General features: G+C 39.8%; 1 protein-coding gene across 7 annotated transcripts in view; it reads right to left on the bottom strand.

Annotated features, from left to right (window-relative positions):
• ASB7 (ankyrin repeat and SOCS box containing 7) overlaps positions 1–22,679 on the bottom strand; it is a 45,001-nt gene that overhangs the window by 4,130 nt on the left and 18,192 nt on the right. For 6 of the 7 annotated variants that reach the window (XM_073304286.1, XM_073304289.1, XM_073304290.1 and 3 more), the window contains one exon: positions 18,827–19,432. In XM_073304286.1, the coding sequence (XP_073160387.1) occupies positions 18,827–19,432 (606 nt within the window). Of the gene's footprint in view, positions 1–6,059; positions 6,076–18,826; positions 19,433–22,679 lie in introns of all 7 variants that reach the window. The other variant, XM_073304293.1, reaches the window with a different exon arrangement.

Genomic DNA, 22,679 nt, shown 5'->3' with positions numbered 1-22,679 from the left:
AGTTTAATAATCCCACTTTCCCCCTCCAACCAAGAGAAAAGGCTTTTAGCTTCTAACACATTCACAATGTATGTATGTCCCTGCAGACTGAGTTGAGACCGGGGCTGACCACAGTTCATGGAGGTAATGCTCTGCCAGTACCACTGGCACGTCAGCAAAAGCATTAATGGCTAGATTTTTCTGAAGAACTGAGTTCCCAGTTAGGTTCATTATCTTTAAAGGGAACTGCTGGACTCTGAGCAGTTTGGAAAGTCAGCCCCCAAAACACTTAACATAGCCAGCAGTATCTCAGAATAAATGCTGTGGAATACTTTCACTCTTGAAGTTTATGCATGTCACCGGTTACAGTACACAAATGTTTTAACTTCAAATATTTCCTACATTGAAAAAAATACACCCCTAAACAATTAAATCACCATAAAAGCAGCAGATGACTGTGTGAGTGGAAACATCTTACAATTTGTTTTCAATTACCTTGAATAGACCGGGTACCAGGGACACATGTAAATGCTTATATTGCTATCTCAAAATAATCTGTAATCAGTAGACCTTACTGCAATCCTTTGTCATCTTCCTCATAGTTAGTGGTGAAAGGTGGCATTTGCCTTCTCAAAGAAAGAAGAGAGGCACAAATTGCACTAAGTAGACAATTTGTATTGTTTTCCCCAAAATCATTAAAATAAACATGTAAACACTTTACTCAGCAGAAATCAAGCTGAACAATTTAAATGAAATATTTTCCAGTTTCTTCAAGATTTCTTAGATAGCAAACATGTAAATAAGGATCTTGTCTCAAAACAGGCAATACTTTCAATAAAATGGTTATTGAGACCTCTGCAATCGCAGGTTATAAGGTAAATGGTCTAATGCTACCAGCGCAGCTATGTACATTAGGCAACAAGGCTACAATATAGAGGTGATAGGATCTTCTCATCCTCTAGACTTGAGTGAGTCACTTTATTGAAGGCATATTCATCTCAAGTTTGGAGTTACTCTATTCCAAAGGAGAGTCTAAGGCCTTGACTACACTACAGAGTTTTGTCTATGTAAATTAAGCTGACAATCAAAAACTGGTGTAATTACATCGCTTGTGCATGTTCACACTACATTCCTTCTGTCATCAGAACATGTCCACAATTGGTGCTCTAGCATCGACGGGGAGAGCAGTGTACTGCGGGTAGCTATCCCACTGTGCTACTCGCCACCTTCTGCAGCTAGGAGTTGTGGGAAGACAGAGTGGATTGCAGTGCATCATGGGTGCATGCTCAACGTCCTATGATGCAGTTCTTTCCGTCCCAGCATTCCATGGGCTTCAGACTGCATTTCGCAGCATTTTTCAACAGCCCGTTTATCTCCCAACATCTCTGTCTGAAAGGATAGACTCCCACACTGCTCTCTACTGCCGCAGTCACTGTTATGAACACATCGTGGATGGTCATGCAGTACCTCATGAGCTCCCAATCTGAACAGAAATCAGAGTTGCCTGACCTGCTGTGTGCCAAGGAAAGAAACAGCAGATTACTTTTGGCATTCACAGAGCAGCTGAAGATGGTGGACCGTTGCTTTTGAGCTCGGGAAACAAGCACTGAGTGGTGGGATCATGTCATTAGGCAGGTCTGGAATGACTAGCAGTGGCTGCAGAACTTTCGGATGCAGAAAGCCACCTTCCTGGAACTGTGTGCAGAGTTTGCCCCAGCACTGTGGCATAAGGACACCAAAATGAAAGATGCCCACTCAGTGGAGAAGCGCATGGCAATCGCAGTGTGGAAGCTGGCAACTCCAGACTGCTATTCATCAGTCATGAATCAGTTTAGAGTCAGGAAGTTGACCCTTGGAACTGCGTTAACACAAGTGTGCGGGGCCATTAATTACATCCTGATACGAAGGACTGAGAGTCTTGGCAATGTGCATAAATAGTGGATGGCTTTGCGGCAATGGTGGATTTCCTAGCTGCAGAGAGGCAATAGATGGCATGCATAATCCAATTTTGGCCCCAGACCATCTTGTGACAGAGTACATCAATAGAAAGGGGTACTTCTCTAGGGTACTGTAAGTGCTTGTAAATCACTGTGGGAGTTTCACTGACATTAACCCAGGGTGGCCGGGGAAAGCGCATGACGCACACATCTTCAGGAACACTGGCCTGTACGGAAAGCTCCAAGTAGGGACTTTCTTTCCAGACCAGAAGATTCCAGTGGGGGATATTGAAATGCCCATCGTGATCCTGGGAGATTCAGTGTACCCATTACAGCCATGGCTCACAAAGCCTTACACAGAAAACCTGGACAGCAGCAAGGAGCGCTCCAACAACAGGCTGAGCAGGTGCAGAATGACCATGGAATGTGCCTTTGGCAGATTAAAAGCGCACTGGCAATGCCTTTATGGAAGGTTAGACCTAAATGAGGAAAACATTTTGCACGCCCCATAATATTTGTCAGGCTAAGGGTGAAAAGTTTCTCCCGGGGTGGAGAGCCGAGGCAGACCGCCTGGTTGCTGAATTTGAGCAGCCAGATACTAGGGCTATTAGAGGGGCACAATAGGGGGCTATTTGAAAGATGGAGGCTTTAAGTCAACATTTTGATCATGAGTCCCATAATACAGCACTCTGACATGCCTTCTTAACTTGCCGCCTTGCATGAAAATTGTGATGTTTCCTGACTGGGATTTGTAGTTGGCAAATAATCAAACGGACGTTATGTATTACTACCAGCAGCAACCACCATATGAAGGAGACAAATAAAGGTGGCTATCTTTCAGAGAGTTCATTTTTATTAAATACCAATTAGCAACACGCATACAAAAAGCTTGGTGGGAGGGGAGATAAGAGTGCAAGGCAGTGTAGGCTCTCCTAGCCATGTGTAAGTCCAGCTACCATTTTGGAAGCCATCTGACAGGGTGGAGTGAACAAGGTACCAAAATGTTCTGGGAAATTACAAGGAACGTGTGGGAAGAGTTTGGGAAGGGTATTGAAAGCAGTTCTGTATCAGCTGCAGAGGGGGGTGAGCATGCATGCGTTCTTCCTAGAGCATGATTAGGGATTTCAACATCTCTGTTTGCTCCTCCATCACTTTTATCATCCACTCTTGGCTATTTACAACGTGCTCCTCACTCTCCTTTCTGTCCTGCCTTTCTTTTTTAATTTTTTCCCTTCAGGGTCTCTCTCCACAACTTGCATTCTCTTTATTTGGACTCTGAGGACTGGAGTACCTCCTGGAACATGTTCTCCTTGCTCTGCCTTGGTCGCTTCCTTATCTGGCAGAGGCACTCTGCAGGTGCATAGGGGGTTCCTCTGAAGGCCACATCTGCAGAAGCACAAGAAACAATACACAGAATCATGATTGTTAGTTCACACACACAGTACTGAATCATTATAGTAAAAATACCACTTTTGACATACGAATCACTTTCACACTATCCTTTAGAAAGCACACATCTCAGTGAACACCCTAAACATGGTGACTTTGGGCTGGGTGACGTTTGGCATTCAAGATAGGGCAAAGGGTCTAGGTGTTTTTTTAAGGGGATCAATGTAGATGACTAGGGACAATATTGTAAATTCTGCCACCTTTTCCCACAGGCATGGGCCAGTGAAGCCAACATCTCACTCCTGAGGGTGAGCAGAAATGCAAGGGTGCATCTCCTGCATGTGTGCGGTTTCAGACCCAGTCCCTGTGCTGCTTGCCTACGTGATGCTTTGGTCCCAGCATAACTGATTGCCAAGTGACATGGGAAAAGTTTCCTACAATGCGTGAAAGAACAAAGCAGCTCTGCCAAGGAACCTTTGGCATAGGATTAGCGAGTACCTCCAGGAAAGTTTCCTAGAGATCTCTCTGGAGGATTCCTGTGAAATCTCGGTGGGCATTTACACACTGTTCTGCTGCACTGCTTTGCTGCACAAGGGAATGTGGAGCACACTCAAACACAGCTAGTCTTGTACACATCAATCCCTTCACCCACTTCTAGAACATACAGAGCAAAGGACAGCATATGACCAAGCAGCATCAACTCAAAAAGATCACTTACCAGGGCTCTTCTCTCCTGCATCATGCGCGCCAGAGACGGACTTCTGGGACTGGCTAGAGGTCCAGAGTGGAAAAGAGGTCCCGACTCGCCACACCACTGGACAACCCTGTCGTGTGTGCCATGTTGTCCTCCAACTTGGCCTCCTTGTCCATGACTTCGTCCTTGGGGTTAGGTCCACTATTCGCTGCCTCCAGCCCTGCCAAAGTATCCACAGGGCTCTGGGAGGTGGAGGTCACCGCCACAGATGACGTCCAGCTCCTTATAGAAGCAGCAGGTCTTCAGCACAGCACCAGACAGACCGACCATTTACCTCCCTTGCCTTCTGGTATGCCTGCCTCAACTCCTTTATCTTCGCATGGCACTGCTGCATGTCCCATTTCTAGCCCTTATCCAACAAGCCATGAGAAATCTGCCTGTAGGTATCGAAGTTCCTACGATTGGAGCAGAGCTGGGACTGCACAGCCTCCTCTCCCCACAGTGACAGCAGATCCAACAACTTGGGTGTGCTCCAAGCTTGGGGGGGGGGGAGAGTTGCTGCGAGGAGCCGCCACAGTCAGCTGGGAAGATGCGATGTGAGTTCTCCAGGCCGAGAAAACAGGAGATGGAATTTCAAACATTCCCGGGCCTTTAAAGAGAGCGGGTGGAAACTTGTGTACTTGGGTGCAAGGTAGCAAAGTTCAAACTGCTGACCAGAACGGTCAGGATGGGCACTGTGGGACACCTCCTGGAGGCCATTTACAGTGACATAACCAAGCATGGTGTCTACACTGATGCTTTGTCGGTATAACTTTGCCTCAAAAAAATATGCCTCTCATCAAGGTGGTTTTATTTTGTCGGCAAAGCAGGAAAGTTTTGTCGGCAGAAGGAGCATTGTCGTGTGTACACCTCTACTGTTTTGTCGACGAAACTTGACTTTTGTTGAAAAAATTGTGTAGCATAGACAGGGGTACGCAATTGACATAAGTTCACTTGCATTCTACAGTCCTCTTGTTAAAAGTGATAGTCAACTTCTGTCTACATTGTTTACCTTCTATTATTAGAAGGCCCAACCTCCGTATAACGGGATATGTTATTTCTGGTTTACTCTGTGCATACTTCAGCACTTCCTATGCAGAGAGTCTGGGTGCATTTTTGTCTGGGTGCATTTTTGTCTGGGTGCATTTTTCACACAACAGGATGGAGAGGCACATTTACAATTGAATTTTGTCTTTTTAAGAACAAAAATCAGCAGAGGAAGTGAAGTCTGGTAGGTGCAGTACTGGAAACTAATTTAAGCTCATTTTGAAAGTTACTAGATTTGAAATAAAAGACTTTGCAACTTTCTTTCATGCCAGCAATAATATTTCTACGACACTCCCCATCCCGGTAGTTAAATGCTAATTTTTAAAAAATATAATATTTCAGTCATGATGTTGTGGTTCTCATTATAGATCACTGATGACTTAGCTACATCAAACAGAAAAATTCTATTATAATAGAATATATATGAGTAAAATTATACAGCTCACATACTTAAGCTTCAGGGTGTGGGGAAAAAATTGCTTTTGATCTGAGACCAAGCATGGGAAGTTTCATACTCCAAAAGAAAAGCTTCTGATAAATGTATCTCTTAAAAACTTTAACTAGAAAAAACAGTGTTTGCTACTAGCGAACACTACAATATTCCGTGTGTGTATTAGTACACACAAGAATACAGCTATGAGCCAATGATTTCTGGTTTCAGAATCACATGCTATCTAAAGTAACATCCTGTGATCTGTCTGAGAGTAAAACAGAACAGACAATGTAAAATAGCCAGAATAAATTGGCCAGCAGTTAAATTTAGGGAGTTACTAGAGACCCGATTATCAAAAGTTTGACATTTCCCCCGGATAAGCCTAAGAATATTTCCTGAGAATGCGTTAACAAAGGACATTTCCAATGTTAAGCACCAGTTGCTATATCTAGTGGCTGTTAGTGTCTTAGGTCATGCCTTACGAATTCCAGGGTTATTAATGCATTTGTGATTTATTAGAAACGGTGTCTAGAGCACTTACTCATTCTTGGTTGCATCTGAATGAAAAAGAAAAAAATTTAAGGATTATAGACCAACATCAGTGAACCTTAGTTTGGCAAATGTAAAATGTTATTAGTAACTTGGCAAAGCAAGACAGATTAAATGATGAATAAAGTTCTGACTAGAAATGATTAGGAGAGAACAAGCAGAGAGAATTTGCTGCATCATGACTTTGGAAGGATATTTAGGGTAATAAGATTTTTAAAAAGCAGAACAGAAAAGAGCAAACAAAGAGTAGAAGGACTTTCAAACCAGCAACCTGATTCATGGACCGCAACAAGATACAAACTAGTTCTATAGACAGTAAATACCCCTTAAAGAAATTCCTTGCCCATTCCCGAACAGCCATCTATTTTGTTGCAAATTTTATTTTGGAGTTGTTCTTTTATTGTTATATTTGTGTTATTACAGTTCTGATCAAGCCCGTGAATGCTCATTGCTCTTGTAGGGCTCAAGGTTTGGTAAAACATTCACATGAGTAAATCAACTGTTTTTCATAGATGGCTATATTATGCCTTATAATAAAGACCAAAAAAATTAGAAGTGGGCAGAACTACTAATCTGTTTTTATAGCTGACATTTCATCTGGTCTCTTCTCTCCAAAAGCAATCCATCAATGTCAGCTGATGCTTCAGAGGAAAGTAGAAATTCCCCGTAATCTGTTTATTTGTGCAATACTCCACTCATCCTAGACAAATTTCTTCCTATCACATCACTGATTATTTTATGGTCTAAACTATGGAGTACTGATGGCTCAACGATTTATCCCACTTAGTGGGACAGATTTTTGTTCTTATAAAATGTGTAAAATTTTTCTTTAAGTTAGATGCCTTAACTGCTTGCAAAACAAGTTCCGGAGGTTTCTTATGTTGATTAAAATTATTTATTTAGAAAAACATTGTTGATCTTGAGAGTGGTCTCTTCTTGTACTAAGACAACTGCTTGTATCTTGAATACAACAAATTCCTCCCATTTTATCCTCAATTTCCATTAACTCCCCTAGCCTTTAAAAAAAAAAAATCTACAATTTTAGTTGAGGATATTGTTACATCTCAAGCATGAGTGAGCTACTTCCAAAATAACCACTAGGGACTTAGAGGGTTGGCTCCTGAAGTTGGGAGTGAGTGGTATAGTTCAATACATTCTATAGTACTTTGACACCAGGCATTTTTTTACATAATATAAACTGAGAGGCACAAGTTTTAAAGAAAAAAAAAAACTTAAATATTTCTCTAGCATCTCTACGCACTAGTTGTCAGAGTTGGAAGGGACAGGGTTAACAGTGAACTTTAAACGTCTTTAAAAATACAGAGCAGAGGTTCCCAAATTTCATCTTTAAAATGCTGCAGTAGTCTATTTTCAAAACATTCCTGCCCATGATAAACCAGCCAACTTTCTTCTCCTCAAAATATGTATGTAAGGGCTGTAGAAATGGAAACACTGATGGCTCTAGAAAAAGGATATTTGCAAAGCTAATAACAACATAGTCCTCTCTCATAGTCAGTGATGTTCTTACTCAGCTAACAGGACCTGGCTGTCTTCCTTCCAGAATATGTGCACTGTCCTTGGAATGCACAATCTCTGTCCACCTAGTGCCTTAGTCAATGTAGTCACAAATCAAACAGCTGGCAAGAAAGCACGGTCTGCACTATATTGGCACAGTGCAAATTTTAAATCTCCCTCCCCATTGTTTCTGAAGGAGTGTATAAGCAGAATTTGTGTCCTATCTAACCAGTCTCTGCCTAAATTCTGATTTAATCATCAGTACCACAATCCAGTATTTATGACAGTTTGTTCCCAGTGATCCAAGACACTGAGATCAGAACATAAACACATACCTTTATAATCAGCAAAGATGCAAAAGGAGATACAATACAGAATATTTTAACAACAACTTGACAATGAGGGGGTTGTTTAATAACTATTATTTCTCTACCTGGATCTCTCATTATATGGGGGTGGTCTATCATAAATGGGGGGAAATTTCACCTGAAGTGTCTCCCTGGTTAGCACAACTCTACCTACTTAGCCTGTCCACCGTGTCTACATGTGGAAATGATGGGATAGTTCATTCTTCAATAGCTCCCCATGTGGACGTTATTCCAAAATAAAAAATATCACTTTTATTCTGGAATGGAATGTCCATAGGGGAACAATTCCGGAAGAGCTATTGCTAGTCAATTTCCCCATGTAGACAAGGTCGTAGGAAAAAGAGAGGAGGCCCTTTCTAATAGTCACCTGACAGCTTAGACTCAAGGTTTATTAAGACAATGCTAGAGTTAGTAGCCTTAATAGTTTTAGTCCACTCTCTTTCTGGAATGCCAAAACCAGCTTGAAAAAAAGGAAACAGAGAGAGACCCAAAGACATACAATGATCTAGACTGGCTAGGTGAATGCCGTTGGTTCTGTTCCTGTAACATAAGCTTTCCTCTTATCTAACTTAACTAAAAGCTAAGTGAAAAATTAGATGTGTACATAGGCGGTTTGTTGCTATAAAATCCTTTTTCACTAATGCTTTGTTCCAACTATTAAATAACAATATTTTGTTTCAAGATGGTTAAGGGTCACTATCACTGGTCACAAGTTCCTGAAACCTGCAGAATGGTAACTGGTTGGTGTACATGGGAGAGAGTACCCAGGTCCAGGTTCTAAGAGTGGAAGAATCATGAGATTTCACCCCGAGACAGGAAAGGGCCAAACACTTTAGGTGGATGAACTCAAAGAGACCAGAAAGGGGGAAAAGGTGCAGGGAGGCCATAACAGTGACTGACATTTTGGTACACAGAATACATTTTTATGTTTGTCTGGGAGTGGGTTGCTAAAATAAAATGGGGCCAACTGATAGTGGATTATCCATTTTTGTTTCCCATCCGATTTGTTTAGCACAAAGGAGCAATCTATTATTAAATTTTTACAACTGTGAGAGAACAAACAGACATCATAGTTAAAAAAATACCCAACATCTTTTTTTAAAGGCCCATGAGTTGTCCATTGACTCTCTCATATGCTAAGAGCATATTATCTTTTAATTCAAGAATAGCTTAAGGAATTGAGCCTATCCCTGTTGCTTAGAAAACAAACCTACTGTGCTAATATACACATTGCAGGAGCCCATTCTCTAAGGGCTGGTGTGCTTTGCCATGCAGGTCAGACTATGGGGCAGGAATCTTTTTAGTTCGTGCCCACAGCATCCACACAAGGGAGTTATGGTGCAGCACTGCGGCGCACGCTGCTAGTGTAAGGCATGCCCTATGAAACATATTGACATGTTGCAGAAGAGGGAGCAGGACTGTGTAAAAAGGATCTAGTCACCTAACAAGCAGCTCCCACTGAAGTGAATAGGAGTCCTGCTCCTACTGAAGTGAATAGGAATCTTGCACTTTATTTCAGAGGCTTGATCCTGCTCTCACAGTTTAAGAAATGCAGTATCTAGAATTCCAAATCTAAGCAGTAATAGTAAAATGGCTAGGGAAGTCAAGTGACATAACAGGATTTGGTTTTGTACCATTGTAAATGCCACTATGAAGATTTCGCTGGTCTAAAACAAATCAAATCCATATGACCAGTATGAATATCAAACATGACAAACATATACTCAGACTATTTCCCCTGCCCCTCGAAAGGAACAGTTGCATAGTTTGTGGCTATCAGTACAATAGTGCACTGTGAAACTGAACAGATTCCTCTCCCCCCCAGTAACTAGTTCCATAGGACAAGGCTAGCATTTTACCCCTATTTAACTTTATGCAACACAAGCTAGTTTAAAAGCGCCAGTTTAATTTAAAATCAGTGATGACCATACCTCTGCTATGAGACATCTACAATAAGCATATTTTCAAACTGCACTAAAAACCAAAATTCCAAGTAAGTTGGGGGTTTTAGATTAGTCATGCATATGTCCATCAAAGTTAAATATTTCTGGCATAGCAAATATGTACCGAAGAAGGGTATCTCTGGCTTGAAAATTTGCATATGGAAGCAAAAATAATCAGTCAACTCTGTGAAATGAAGTACAGAGGTGTATAGTAAGATTTTTAAGATTAACAACATTGGGATTTTAGTACTCTGAACATACATCAGAATTTACTTCTTGTTTGTAATATAATCAGTAATTTGACTGATATGTTGTCTTTGTTAAATCATATGTAGTGCTGGTGTTTTCACCAAAAATAGCTCCAGTATCCTACCGCTTACATATCTTCCCTTTCATATTTCTTTTTTAGGAAATGATATATCAAAGAAAAGTGTTCTGAAAGAAATTCCTGAATTAATAAGTACTTTACAAAACAGTGCTATTGGACCATCTTACAGTTTGAATACGTGACATTTTACTGTATGCTATATTCTGTTCCTGGACTAAGTTACCTTTACTTAAAAACACAGAAATAGGTATATCAAGGTTTTTGTTTGCACAAAGGGATCTTCAAACTGCTATGCTGAGATAGCAAAGATTCAAAAGAATTAAACGAACAAAAAACCCAGTTACAGGCTAAAAGCTGATTTGTGGGGTATATTTTCAAAGTGTTGGGCCAGTTTTAGTCAGCCAACTCTGACTGTAATGACAGTCACACTGCTAAAATGCTGCAGAGAGCTTTGAAAATTTACTCCCTTTGTTTTTCTCAACTGAAAGAAGGTGGGTTGTGTCAATTCTTTGAAAAGGTGATTTGATCTATCTTCAGTATGCTACATAAAAGAACCAAAAATTGTTTGAAGAACATACTTGTCTTTGAACAGTTGTTACTAGTGGGAAGAGGAAAGTATTGTGGAACTTGTGTAAGATTTTATTTATTTAACAGGGCCAATGATAAAATAACTGATTCATACAGCCCTAACACAAAGCAAAACCCATGCTCTCAAAACAGAGGCCATTTATCAGTGTGAGATTACCACTAGCACATAGTGAGGCAATAGATTTTCACAATTTCAGTAAGTTTCATGAATGTTACCACACACACATAAATTAAGACTAACATTGAGCTTAACAAGACTTCTTCCAATTAATTCCTAGCAGGTGATTTCAAGGAATTACTGCATTTGTTTTAAGTGTTGTACCTGGGTAATTAAGGTTGCAACAGAATTTTACACTGTGAAATTCCTGTATTCAGAGGAGTTTAACTATGCAATCACAAAACAGTCAAAGTTTAAATTTTTTTGCCTAAATTACAGCACAAAATTTAGTTTTACTTAAACGGTCTCTCAGCAGGGAGTTTCTATAGTGTCCTTGTAGGGGTCTCTATTGATCTTGAAAATTTCATGCACACCTACAATGCTGTAAACATTTTCTAAAGCATACAATTTGAAATCCTTTGTTAAAGCTGATGCCTTGTCCTTTTGAAAATATAAAATAACTGATCTTAATACAACCGAATTAGTATTTTACCTAACCATTGATCTGAGGCAACATTAGTGCTGTCAAGCGATTAAAAAAATTAATTGTGATTAATCGCACAATTAAACAATAGAATACCATTTATTTAAATATTTTGGATGTTTTCTACATTTTCAAATATATTGATTTAAATTACAATGCAGAATACAGAGTGCACAACTCACTTTATATTTATTTTTGATTACAAAGATTTGCACTGAAAAAAACCCCAAAAGAAATAGTACTTTTCAATTCCCCCATTGCAAATATTGTAGTGCAATCTCTTTATCGTGAAAGTTGAATTTACAAATTTAGAATTATATAAAAAAAACCACACCCAACACCTGCATTCAAAAATAAAACAACGTAAAACTTTGGCGCCTACAAGTCCATTCAGTCCTACTTCTTGTTTAACCAATCCCTCAGACAAACAACTTTGTTTACATTTGCAGGAGATAATGCTGCCTGCTTCTTGTTTACGTCACCTGAAAGTGAGAACAGGCATTTCCATTGCACTGTTGTAGCCAGCATCACAAGATATTTACATGCCAAGTGCCCTAAAGATTCGCATGTCCCTTCATGCTTCAACCACCATTCCAGAGGATATACGTCAATGCAGATGACAGGTTTTGCTTTATAACCATCCAAAGCAATGCAAACCGATGCATGTTCATTTTCATCATCTGAGTCAGATGCCTTACAACTACAATACCCACCTGCTGAAGTGAAGAAACAGACTGACAGAGCCAAAAGAGTACCCAGAAGTTACCTACTACAGGACAGGCCCAACAAAGAAAATAACAGAACGCCACTAGCCATCACCTTCAGCCACCAACTAAAACCTCTCCAACGCATCATCAAGGATCTACAACCTATCCTGAAGGATGACCCATCACTCTCACAGATCTTGGGAGACAGGCCAGTCCTTGCTTACAGACAGTCCCCCAACCTGAAGCAAATACTCACCAGCAACCACACAACAAAACCACTAAAAACCCAGGAACCTATCCTTGCAACAAAGCCTGTTGCCAACTGTGTCCACATATCTATTCAGAGGACACCATCATAGGGCCTAATCACAGCAGCCACGCTATCAGAGGCTCATTCACCTGCACATCTACCAATGTGATATATGCCATCATGTGCCAGCAATGCCCCCCTGCCATGTACATTGGTCAAACTGGACAGTCTCTACGTAAAAGAATAAATGGACACAAATCAGACGTCAAGAATTATAACATTCAAAAACCAGTCGGAGAACTCTTCAATCTCTTTGGTCACTTGATTACAGACCTAAAAGTGGCAATTCTTCAACAAAAAAATTCAAAAACAGACTCCAATGAGAGACTGCTGAATTGGAATTAATTTGCAAACTGGATACAATTAACTTAGGCTTGACTAGAGACTGGGAGTGGATGTGTCATTACAAAAAGTAAAACTATTTCCCCATGTTTATTCCCCCCCAACTGTTCCTCACAAGTTCTTGTCAACTGCTGGAAATGGCCCACCTTGATTATCACTACAAAAAGGTCATTCCCCCCGTCTCCCACTGGTAATAGCTCACCTTACCTGATCACTTTTGTTACAGTGTGTATGGTAACACCCATTGTTTCATGTTCTCTGTGTATATAAAATCTCCCCATTGTATTTTCCACTGCATGCATCCGATGAAGTGAGCTGTAGCTCATGAAAGCTTATGCTCAAATTTGTTAATCTCTAAGGTGCCACAAGTCCTCCTTTTCTTTTTGCGGATACAGACTAACATGGCTGCTACTCTGAAACCAGCAAAAGGTTGATTTTTTTTTTTTTTTTTTGGTCATTCGGGTTCTGTAGTTTCCGCATTGGAGTGTTGCTCTTTTATGACTTCTGAAAGCATGCTCCACACCTCATCCCTCTCAGATTTTGGAATGCACTACAGATTCTTAAACCTTGGGTCAAGTGCTGTAGCTATCTTTAGAAATCTCACATTGATACATTCTTTGAGTTTTGTCAAATCTGCAGTGGAAGTGTTCTTAAAACAAACAACGTGCTGGGTCATCATCCAAGACTACTATAACATGAAATATATGGCAGAATGTGGGTAAAACAGACATACAATTCTCCCCCAAAGAGTTTGGTCACAAATTTAACGTTTTTAAATGATCATCATCAGCATGCAAGCATGTCCTCTGGAATGATGGCTGAAGCATGAAGGGGCATACGAATGTTTAGCATATCTGGCACGTAAATACCTTGCAATGCCGGCTACAAAAGTGCCATGCGAACGCTTGTTCTCACTTTCAGGTGACATTGTAAATAAGAAGTAGGCAGCATTATGTCCCGTGAATGTAAACAAACTTGTTTGTGTTTGCAATTGGTTGAACAAGAAGTAGGACTGAGTGGACTTGTAGGCTCTGAAGTTTTACACTGTTTTGTTTTTGAGTGGTTATGTAACAAAACAAAACAAAAATCTACATTTGTAAATTGCACTTCCACAATAAAGAGATTGCACTACAGTACTTGTACGAAGTGAACTGAAAAATATTATTTCTTTTGTTTATCATTTTTAGAGTGCCAATCAAAAATAATAATATAAAATGAGCACTGTACACTTTGTATTCTGTGTTGTAATTGAAATCAATATATTTGAAATTGCAGAAAAACATCCAAAATATTTAATAAATTTCACGTGGTATTCTATTGCTTAACAATGCAATTAAAACTGTGATTAATCACGATTAATTTTTTTGAGTTAATCAAGAGAGTTAACAGCCCTAGTTAATATGCAACTGTTACTTGACAATGGTTAGCACTCACACTATGTAGACTGTGCACAGGATACACCAGTTAGTTGTCTCCTTCTAGAGGTATATGCAACCTACTTGGCTAGTCATAGATGATTTTCCTCAATGGCTAAACTTGTCATCTGGATGGGGATTAAGCTCAATGAGAGTTATGGGGAGACAGATTTAAGTGGGTTTTTTTGGGACCATCTTAAACTTTCAAATATGTGGCATTTCAGTTAAGCTGAACTTGGAATTTTTCTAATGATTTTTAGACTACAATGTTCTCCTGTGTGTTTTTACTTTACAGCTACTTTCTCAACCTGAACTCCAGTTTAAGTGTTTCTGTCTGAGATTGTAACCGTATATGTAAATAATTACTGCTCACACTGTATTCATGAAAAGCTTTTCATTTTGTTTTTTAAATGGTCTCAAAGTTCAACCCCACTGCATTCTTCAGAAGACTATGAAGAGGCTGGTCCTGATTTCATATTCCTAAACCTCTGCCAGGACATGGCATAAATTACCTGTCATTTAGTCTCCCAGGACAATTAATGTGTGTTGCTTATGGCCTCCAAAATAAGACCTGACTAGTTGACCTCAGCTACAATGGTGACTGACAGGTAATGTCTTGGGAGGGAGACAGTGAAAGTCACAGAAGATTGGGGAAAGATGAAGAAAACAAAACTCATGCAGCACTTTTAATCTTCAAGCAATATATAAACATTAATTAATCCTCCCAACCATCCTTGTTAACTAGGCAGGTATTATCTATTTTCCAGATTGGGAAACCAAGGCAAAACTTCCAACTCCATGCTTACACTAATCTGGCCTCTCAATATGTAAAGGAGTCCCAAGACAAAAGGAAGTTAAATGTCTGACCCCCACATCTCACTGGAAAGCACAGGAGAAATTTCCTCAGGGAAACATAGACAAATAAATCAGGTCTTTCTTATAGATCTAATTCAAAGATTGGAGATGTATTTAGACTTGGTCTCTTGTCTGTTCTCCATTATAGGGAGCTATAGGCTGTCTGTAGTGAGACTAGTGGTACCAGTGTTCTGACTCCAGTTTAGGAAAAAAAGTTCAAAGCAACAAGCCCACAAGCGCCAGCAAAGACAGAAATATACTATATTTCTTCAAGATGCATAAGAATTTTCAATATGGTGACTTATGCCTAGACTGGAAACCAGATGGTAATTGTCTAAAGTGTGTATGTAGTTCCTTGCTTTTGAAAGTACATCTTAAAAATATTGGCTTGATGCCCTTTACAAATTAACTTACAATTTATAAAACTTTGCCTTCCAGTGGTGGCTCCCATAGTTAAAATAGAGACTACTGTGACTGAACTAAGACATTCATTCAAAGCACTGGGTACACACACAAAATACATCAACAAAGCTATACATTAAAAAACTGGACAAACATCCAAACAAAAACTAAATGCCTGGCAAGCTCCAAATCTAAGACTCTAAAACACTCTACTTTGCTACTGAATGAGACGGCAAAAATTCAAATTGTCCACTACTAGAAATAAATTTTTCAGTGTCCTAACAATAGCTGATGTGGTGGAGGCAAAGAAATTTTCTCATGCAGTGCCATGGCGTGAGATTTCACAAATTCTTTATGTAACGATCTGTCTCACCTGAAGAAGACCTCTGTGTGGCTTTAAAGCTTGTCTCTCTCACCAACAGAAGTTGGTCTGAAGAAAGATATTACCTCACCCACCTTGACTCTCTAATATCCTGGGACTGACATGGCTACAACTACACTGCATACTTGACCTAGCTGGGGACATCTGCCACCAGACTACTAGCTGACTCTCTACATGCTTCATCTGCCCCAGGCCATCTGCATACAAAGGAAACTTATAAAAACAAAACATGGGGAGATGGCATTTAGGAGACACCACGCCAAAAATAAGTGACATAAGATTATTAGTATTCTACAACAGTGGGCTACATGTTGATCTGTCTCAGAAGTAGGAAGTCAAAAGATGTTTAAAGAAGGCCCTTTGGCTCAAGCGATGTGTATCCTGAGCTCAAAACAAAGGCAGAAGTGGTCCTGGTCCAAAGCTAAAGCAAAAAACAGTTCAAGAGTATGGCCGGCTATGTGTGGTGACACAGCAACACCTGACAGGTTTCAGAGTAGCAGCCGTGTTAGTCTGTATTCGCAACAAGAAAAGGAGGACTTGTGGCACCTTAGAGACTCACCAATTTATTTGAGCATCAGCTTTCGTGAGCTACAGCTCACTGCATCGGATGCATAAAAGCTTATGCTCAAATAAATTGGTGAGTCTCTAAGGTGCCACAAGTCCTCCTTTTCTTTTTTCAAAGATGGCAGTAACTACCTCTGATGCGTAGGCCATTGTCACACTACCCTCCTCCCACAAGAGCAGAATCAGGAGAGGACCAGTGAGACTGAGATATTTCAAACTCAGTGTCCACCTTGCAACTGATTTAATCCTGCTTTGTTTCCCCTTGCCTAACACAACAGAGACTGAGTAACCAGAGATCTTGCAACCAATCCTACTTTCTCTTCCATTTTAAACCTTCATAATTCTAGTTTATATAGTGACACAACTCTCGCAAATATCCTAAAGCAGCCACTGAAGAAGTGCTGCTGAGATGGGGTAGATGGACGCTAGAAAAAAGACCTGCACCCAACCCAAGCAGACACATCAAGATCATTTATAATCTCTCAGGTTCTGCTGAAGCCAATGGCGGGGGTGGGGTGGAAACCACATGAAACCCTCTCCAGACTACAATCAGAACTCTACCAGATTCTTTACATCCATCCCCATTTAAGAAGCTCCACTTCCTGTAATTCCCACCACAGATCCCACAAGCTTCAACCCCATGTGGTTTAGCAGGACACATTGATATTAGAACTATTTTTTTTTTTTTTAAATATATGCTTAGCCCTTCAGAACAACAATAACAGTAACGTGTGAAGAAAAGACACTAATTTTAATGAAATGTTCTCAATTACTTTGAAAATTATAGCTAGACATAAGCATTATTTTTGTACACACAAATAAATGAATGACCACTGCAGATGGAACAGTATTCTAAGTCTTTGGTTTCTTGACTATTTGTGTGCATGTATTAATAAAGACAACTGCTACTTCTTAAAGCTATAAGGATACTTTTAGAGTTTCTGGGCATCTAAAAGCTTTGGAATTACTTCTGACTTCTAAGTAAAGAAGTCATTAATGCTAACTTGTTAGAAGCTAGCAATTCCACTGCAGAATCGGCAAACTACAAATAACAAATAAGTTATTTAAGTTTGCAGTTTTTTTGATGAAGCTTCAGATATTAGGGACACACTTCAAAGGATTAAAATATGCTTCAGTCTTACAGTTACAGTCCACTAAGACTATGGAAAATTAGAAGATTGGATATTATTTTGTCCATAAATAACTCCAACAGTACCACTAACATGATGAGAAATGTTTCCAAAGACAGGCAACAAAGGGGGTAGAATTCTATTCTGGATAAAAAAAATTCAATGAAATTAAAGTCTCTCCCCCCTCCCCCACCACTTGTTTTTCCTATTATCCAACCTTCACCTATCCAAATACTGTATATATTAAGCTTTCAGATATATATGAATTAGAGGTCTTTAGTGACTACAGTAATACAAGTCATGCATACAATTAGAAGTCCGATTCCGAATGCTTACATGTATCTACAGTTGCTAAATTTCATCTGATTCAATAATTAAAAATTCAGTTCCTCTCTAGTGCCTATACTGCATGTGGTGATGAACTTTCATTGTTTGAAAATGCAACATGCGAAAGAAAGAGACGCTTTGAAAAGCCACACACCAACTGCCTATACTACTTTGTAATTCAAAGACATGTCACATACTGAAAGACTATCCTGGGCACATGAGAAGGAGTCAGGCCCTCTCAATAATAATCCTTCTTTATACCTTGTTACCTTATTAGCAATGCAGTTCTTGACCCTGAACATTTTCAGTGGCAGCATCCTCTTTATGCAGGAATTTTTTAAATAGGTCACTCCATTTCTAACATCTTGCATAATGTAGTCAAAAATCAAAAGCTTTTTAGAATGGGAGGGTACTTCAGTAAGTCTAGTGTTCCCAGATATTGAACAGATACAGGCAGAAGAAAACAACTAGGCTCATGTTGCTGTCAGGGGTGAAGAAGAGAAGGGGGAAGAAGAGAAGAAAAAAAACAAAACAAAAACAAAAACAAAAACAGAAAAATTCCTCCTGCTCTGGTCCTAATGACAGATGAGACAGTAAGCTGCAGTTTTTTGCAGGATTTGAAACAAGCAAAGGATCCTAAGAAGCCACGTTATGCTTGCACTTAAGGCCAGCTCCAATAAAGCTGGATTTTACAGCCACATACAGATCTTTTGATGAACACTTCCAGACTCTCTCTCTCTCTAAACAAGTTAATTTAAATATGGTGTCCTCAGTGTTAGCTCCTTTCCTGAGAAGGACAGTAAATGAGCTTCCCCCATGATCACCCCCAGGAACTTTCTAACACATTTAACTAGCAGTGAGATGCTAGGATTAAATGTCTCTATGAGGTTAAACCCAAAAAAGGACAGTGCTTGCTTTGATTAACTTTTCTTACATACATACTTGTTACTTCTTGTAAGAAATCCAGACAGGGTCGGCTACTTCCAGAAATACTTATTGAAACAGCCAATGGGGTCTGTCCTTCATAGTTCCTTGTGTTAGTGTCTGCTCCATAATTATATAACATTTGTGCACAAAGCACATCATCTCTAAGAGCAGACAAGTGTAATGGTGTCTGTCCATCTTCTAAGCGGCCCAAGTTTGTATCCGCCCCTCTCTGAAGAAACATTCGGCAGTAAGAGTGATTGCTTTTGATCACAGCGTATCGTAACAGGAAACCATTTTGAATGTCGATGTTGGCATTGTGATCCAGAAGGATTTTCACACAGCTTGACCTTTCTCGGATAATGGCTAACTGAAGCGGTGTAGTACCTTTATCACTGAGCGGATCAACCTCAGCCTTGAACTCCAGCAGGAGTCTGACAAATGAGTCTCTGCCATAGTGGGCTGCTACATGGAGGGGAGTCCAGCCATCATTGCTTTTTGCATTGATAATGTCACTTCTATATTCTGATTCCAACATCAAGCGTGCAATCCTTGCCCGGCCATGCATGGCAGCATAATGCAGAGCAGTGAAGCCTCCAATTAAGTCCTTAACTGTGGGATCAGCTAAAGTTAAAATACAAAACAAAGGGACAAAGTTAGAGTACAAAAGACTGCAATCAAAAAAAACAAAAACAAAAAAAATAAAACCAGCAGAATGTTACTCTTCAAGAAATCTTGAAATAGTTTGACATGCCTCAAACTACTTCTTGCTTTTATAGACTATGGTCCAGATTTTTAAAAGTATTTAGGCATTACTTCACTTAGGAACCAAAATTGCCTAAATCCCTTTTGAAAATGAGATTTAGACTCCTAAATCAGTTAGGTGTTGCAATGCTGAGTGCAGCAACGCCTAGATACATTTAAAAATCTGGTCCAAAGTTCTATTTTAAGGAAGAGTCAAATGATTTATTTCGTTTAATAAAGGTAATCAACAAGAAAAAAAATGGAGTTATGTTTAAACACACGCATAGTTCTCTTATCACTTTTAAGCTAATTGCTCAAACTTCTTTGTCCACCCAGTTCCTTTCCAGCTCTGTAATGTCGTGCTTCTTTCTCTCTCTTTTATTTTCCCTTGTGCTACTTCTTGGTCTTAAAAAGAAGCATGTGTAGCAACATCTGCTGTCCTAAATTACAGATGTTTTGTGGTCTGGCAAGATGGTGTTGTTTTTAGGGTGTAATACTGTATTAAGTAAAAAGTTTCTCTGTGGTCTGTAGGATTTCCAAAGCATGTAAGATATATGCTATTTCAGATCATCTTGATAAAAGTCTGTTTTTATAAGATGAAAAGTCTGTTCTGAATTTATAGTTTTACAAAAATTTAAGATTTTACAAGAATGTAAGCATCCCCTTATGAGAGAAAAAAAATAATCAGGAGATATGGCAGTGCTAAATTCACAAGTGATTGGACAGTCTCCCCCAATCCCTCCCCTAAACGCACAGAAATTCAGATAGCGTGCGTGTGCTCTCTTATTTATTACATATAGATACAAAAATAAATATAAATCAACCAGACCAAGTTAACTAATTCCACTCCTCACTCCAAGACACAGAGACACACCCCTTGCACCCTAAATTATTTTTCACAAGTCTTTACTCACATGCACTTAACATCTTACTTTTAGCCACCTAACTGGACTATGGAGCCTGTCCCACTACCATTCTTACCCAGCTGGCAAGGCAGTCAAAGAGTCATCTCCCGCCGCCTTCACCTATGTGCATCACTTCGTAATGTGCTCAACTTCTACCAGTCTACAGCTTGGAAACCAGAGTCCATTTCCTAACCCAAGTCTCCTGGTTTGTAAAGAGAAATGCTGTCCACATGGAAGACCAGCCTTAATTTGACATATCACATTATGTATTTCAGCTGTGCAAAACCCTGACAGCCACATTGCTGCATTCTGACACTTCACTCATCGCATTTTTCCCCATCCATAAATCCAGTGTTTGAAGGGCAAGGGGAGGAAGAGGTGCAGAAAGGGGTATGATGGAGTGACCCTTCTTCCAGAAGGTCAAAGGACAGAACATAGCTCCCTCTGGAGGCTGCCAACACCTCTTCCAGTGTTGGGTGTTGTATGTGTTGCTTGGGATAAACATACTGGTTCCCTCATCCCCTACCCTCTTCTCTGCCCCCCAAGCCCAATCTCAAATTCTAACCTACTGTGAAGGTACAAGTGGAGTTTGCAATATGATCTGGCAGCAAGTTAGGTCAATGTAACGCTGAGTTAAATATACAGAGGAATCCAGTTACAGAATGGAGACGAAAAAGTTCTGCTTTATATGGGTCTCAAGTGCCCACACCTGGAATCAGTTATGGGCATCACCTCACCAGAAATATTGACAAGACAGACAGAATTCAGAGGAGAGCAACAAAAGCGATGAGGGAGCTTGAAAGGTTTTTGGTTTTTTTTAAAATATAAAAACAGGAAAGATTAAGAGAGCCAAATAAGCATAGCATGGCTCAGCAATTAAAAACAGAGCAGTGGAGGGAACAATCCACAAAGGGTATTGAGGAACAGGAAGCGTTGCCACCTGAGGTAAGTAAAGGGGGTAGCTTGACATAATGAGATGAAATTAAGGACAAGTTTAGATTAAGTATCAGGACAAAATTCCTTACAGAGAGCTGCATTAGACAGTGGAATAGTCTCTCAACAGAAGCAGCAGAAGCCTTAGCACTTGAGAAGTTTAAAAATGAAACCGGACAAAGATAACTGCAGGGAGCAGTCCTGTTTTGGAAGGAAGCAACTGGTATCTTTCCCAACCTGCTCCAAAATAGAGCCCATATCATTGTAGAGTAAAAAAAAAAAAACACAAAGATATTAAAAATATCAATGATCAGCTGAAAAAATATTCTTCCCTGGGTCAGCTGCTCTAAGACTTCCTAGCTCCAGACTGCTCAGCCAACATTCTAGATCCTCTCTCAAATCACTCCCACTCCATCTGTTTGATCCATTCTATCCATCAAGCCACCTGCTTAAAAACCTAACAGGTTGCGGCGTACCTATTACAGTGATGTAAATAGTCTGTGACAGGTTTCAGAGTAGCAGCCGTGTTAGTCTATATTCGCAAAAGGAGTACTAGTGGCACCTTAGAGACTCACCAATTTATTTGAGCATAAGCTTTCGTGAGCTACAGCTCACTTCATCGGATGCATGCAGTGGAAAACGAAAGCTTATGCTCAAATAAATTGGTTAGTCTCGAAGGTGTCACTAGTACTCCTTTTCTTTTTGTATATAAGTCTATGAGATCTCTGTTTCTAGACTCACCTAGATTAGCACTAGCAGCGTATTTGAATTAACACCATTGGCTCTCAAACAAGACCACTCTTTTGTAAGTGTTTCTTCCCCCTCTACCTCCAATCCAATTCAATTATTCCTAATTATATAAAGGCCAAGCAAGAAGTAGCAAACTATGTAAGAGATATCACTGGAAAAAGTAAAGGAATCCAATCAATTGTGCAAACAAGCCACATGACAGTTAAGCTTTATGAAAGCCAATATGATGGACAGCACCATATGGTAATGATATTTTAATTCCCGTTAAGATTATGGGTTTTTACTGGACCACTGCTACCAATTTTCTACTCAATTAAGCAGTCAGATCATTTAAAAAAACAAACCGAAAAGACTGCGCATTATTGTTAAGAAAGTGCTTTGCTGCCATCTTGTGGACAAACTATTATGCGGGGCACATCGGGAGGATCAAAAGCACTTACTAAGGTTTTTTCCATTCCTACCATCCCACAATAAAATTAACATTGTGGTACTGAAGTCAAATGTATAACCCTGCTCATTCTAGGTTTCTCTGTTTGCAC

The sequence above is a fragment of the Lepidochelys kempii genome, chromosome 10, assembly GCF_965140265.1.
Source record: "Lepidochelys kempii isolate rLepKem1 chromosome 10, rLepKem1.hap2, whole genome shotgun sequence".
Lineage (NCBI taxonomy): Eukaryota > Metazoa > Chordata > Testudines > Cheloniidae > Lepidochelys > Lepidochelys kempii.
Note: the sequence above shows the minus strand (reverse complement) of the source record. Positions and strands in the feature narration are given on the sequence as shown.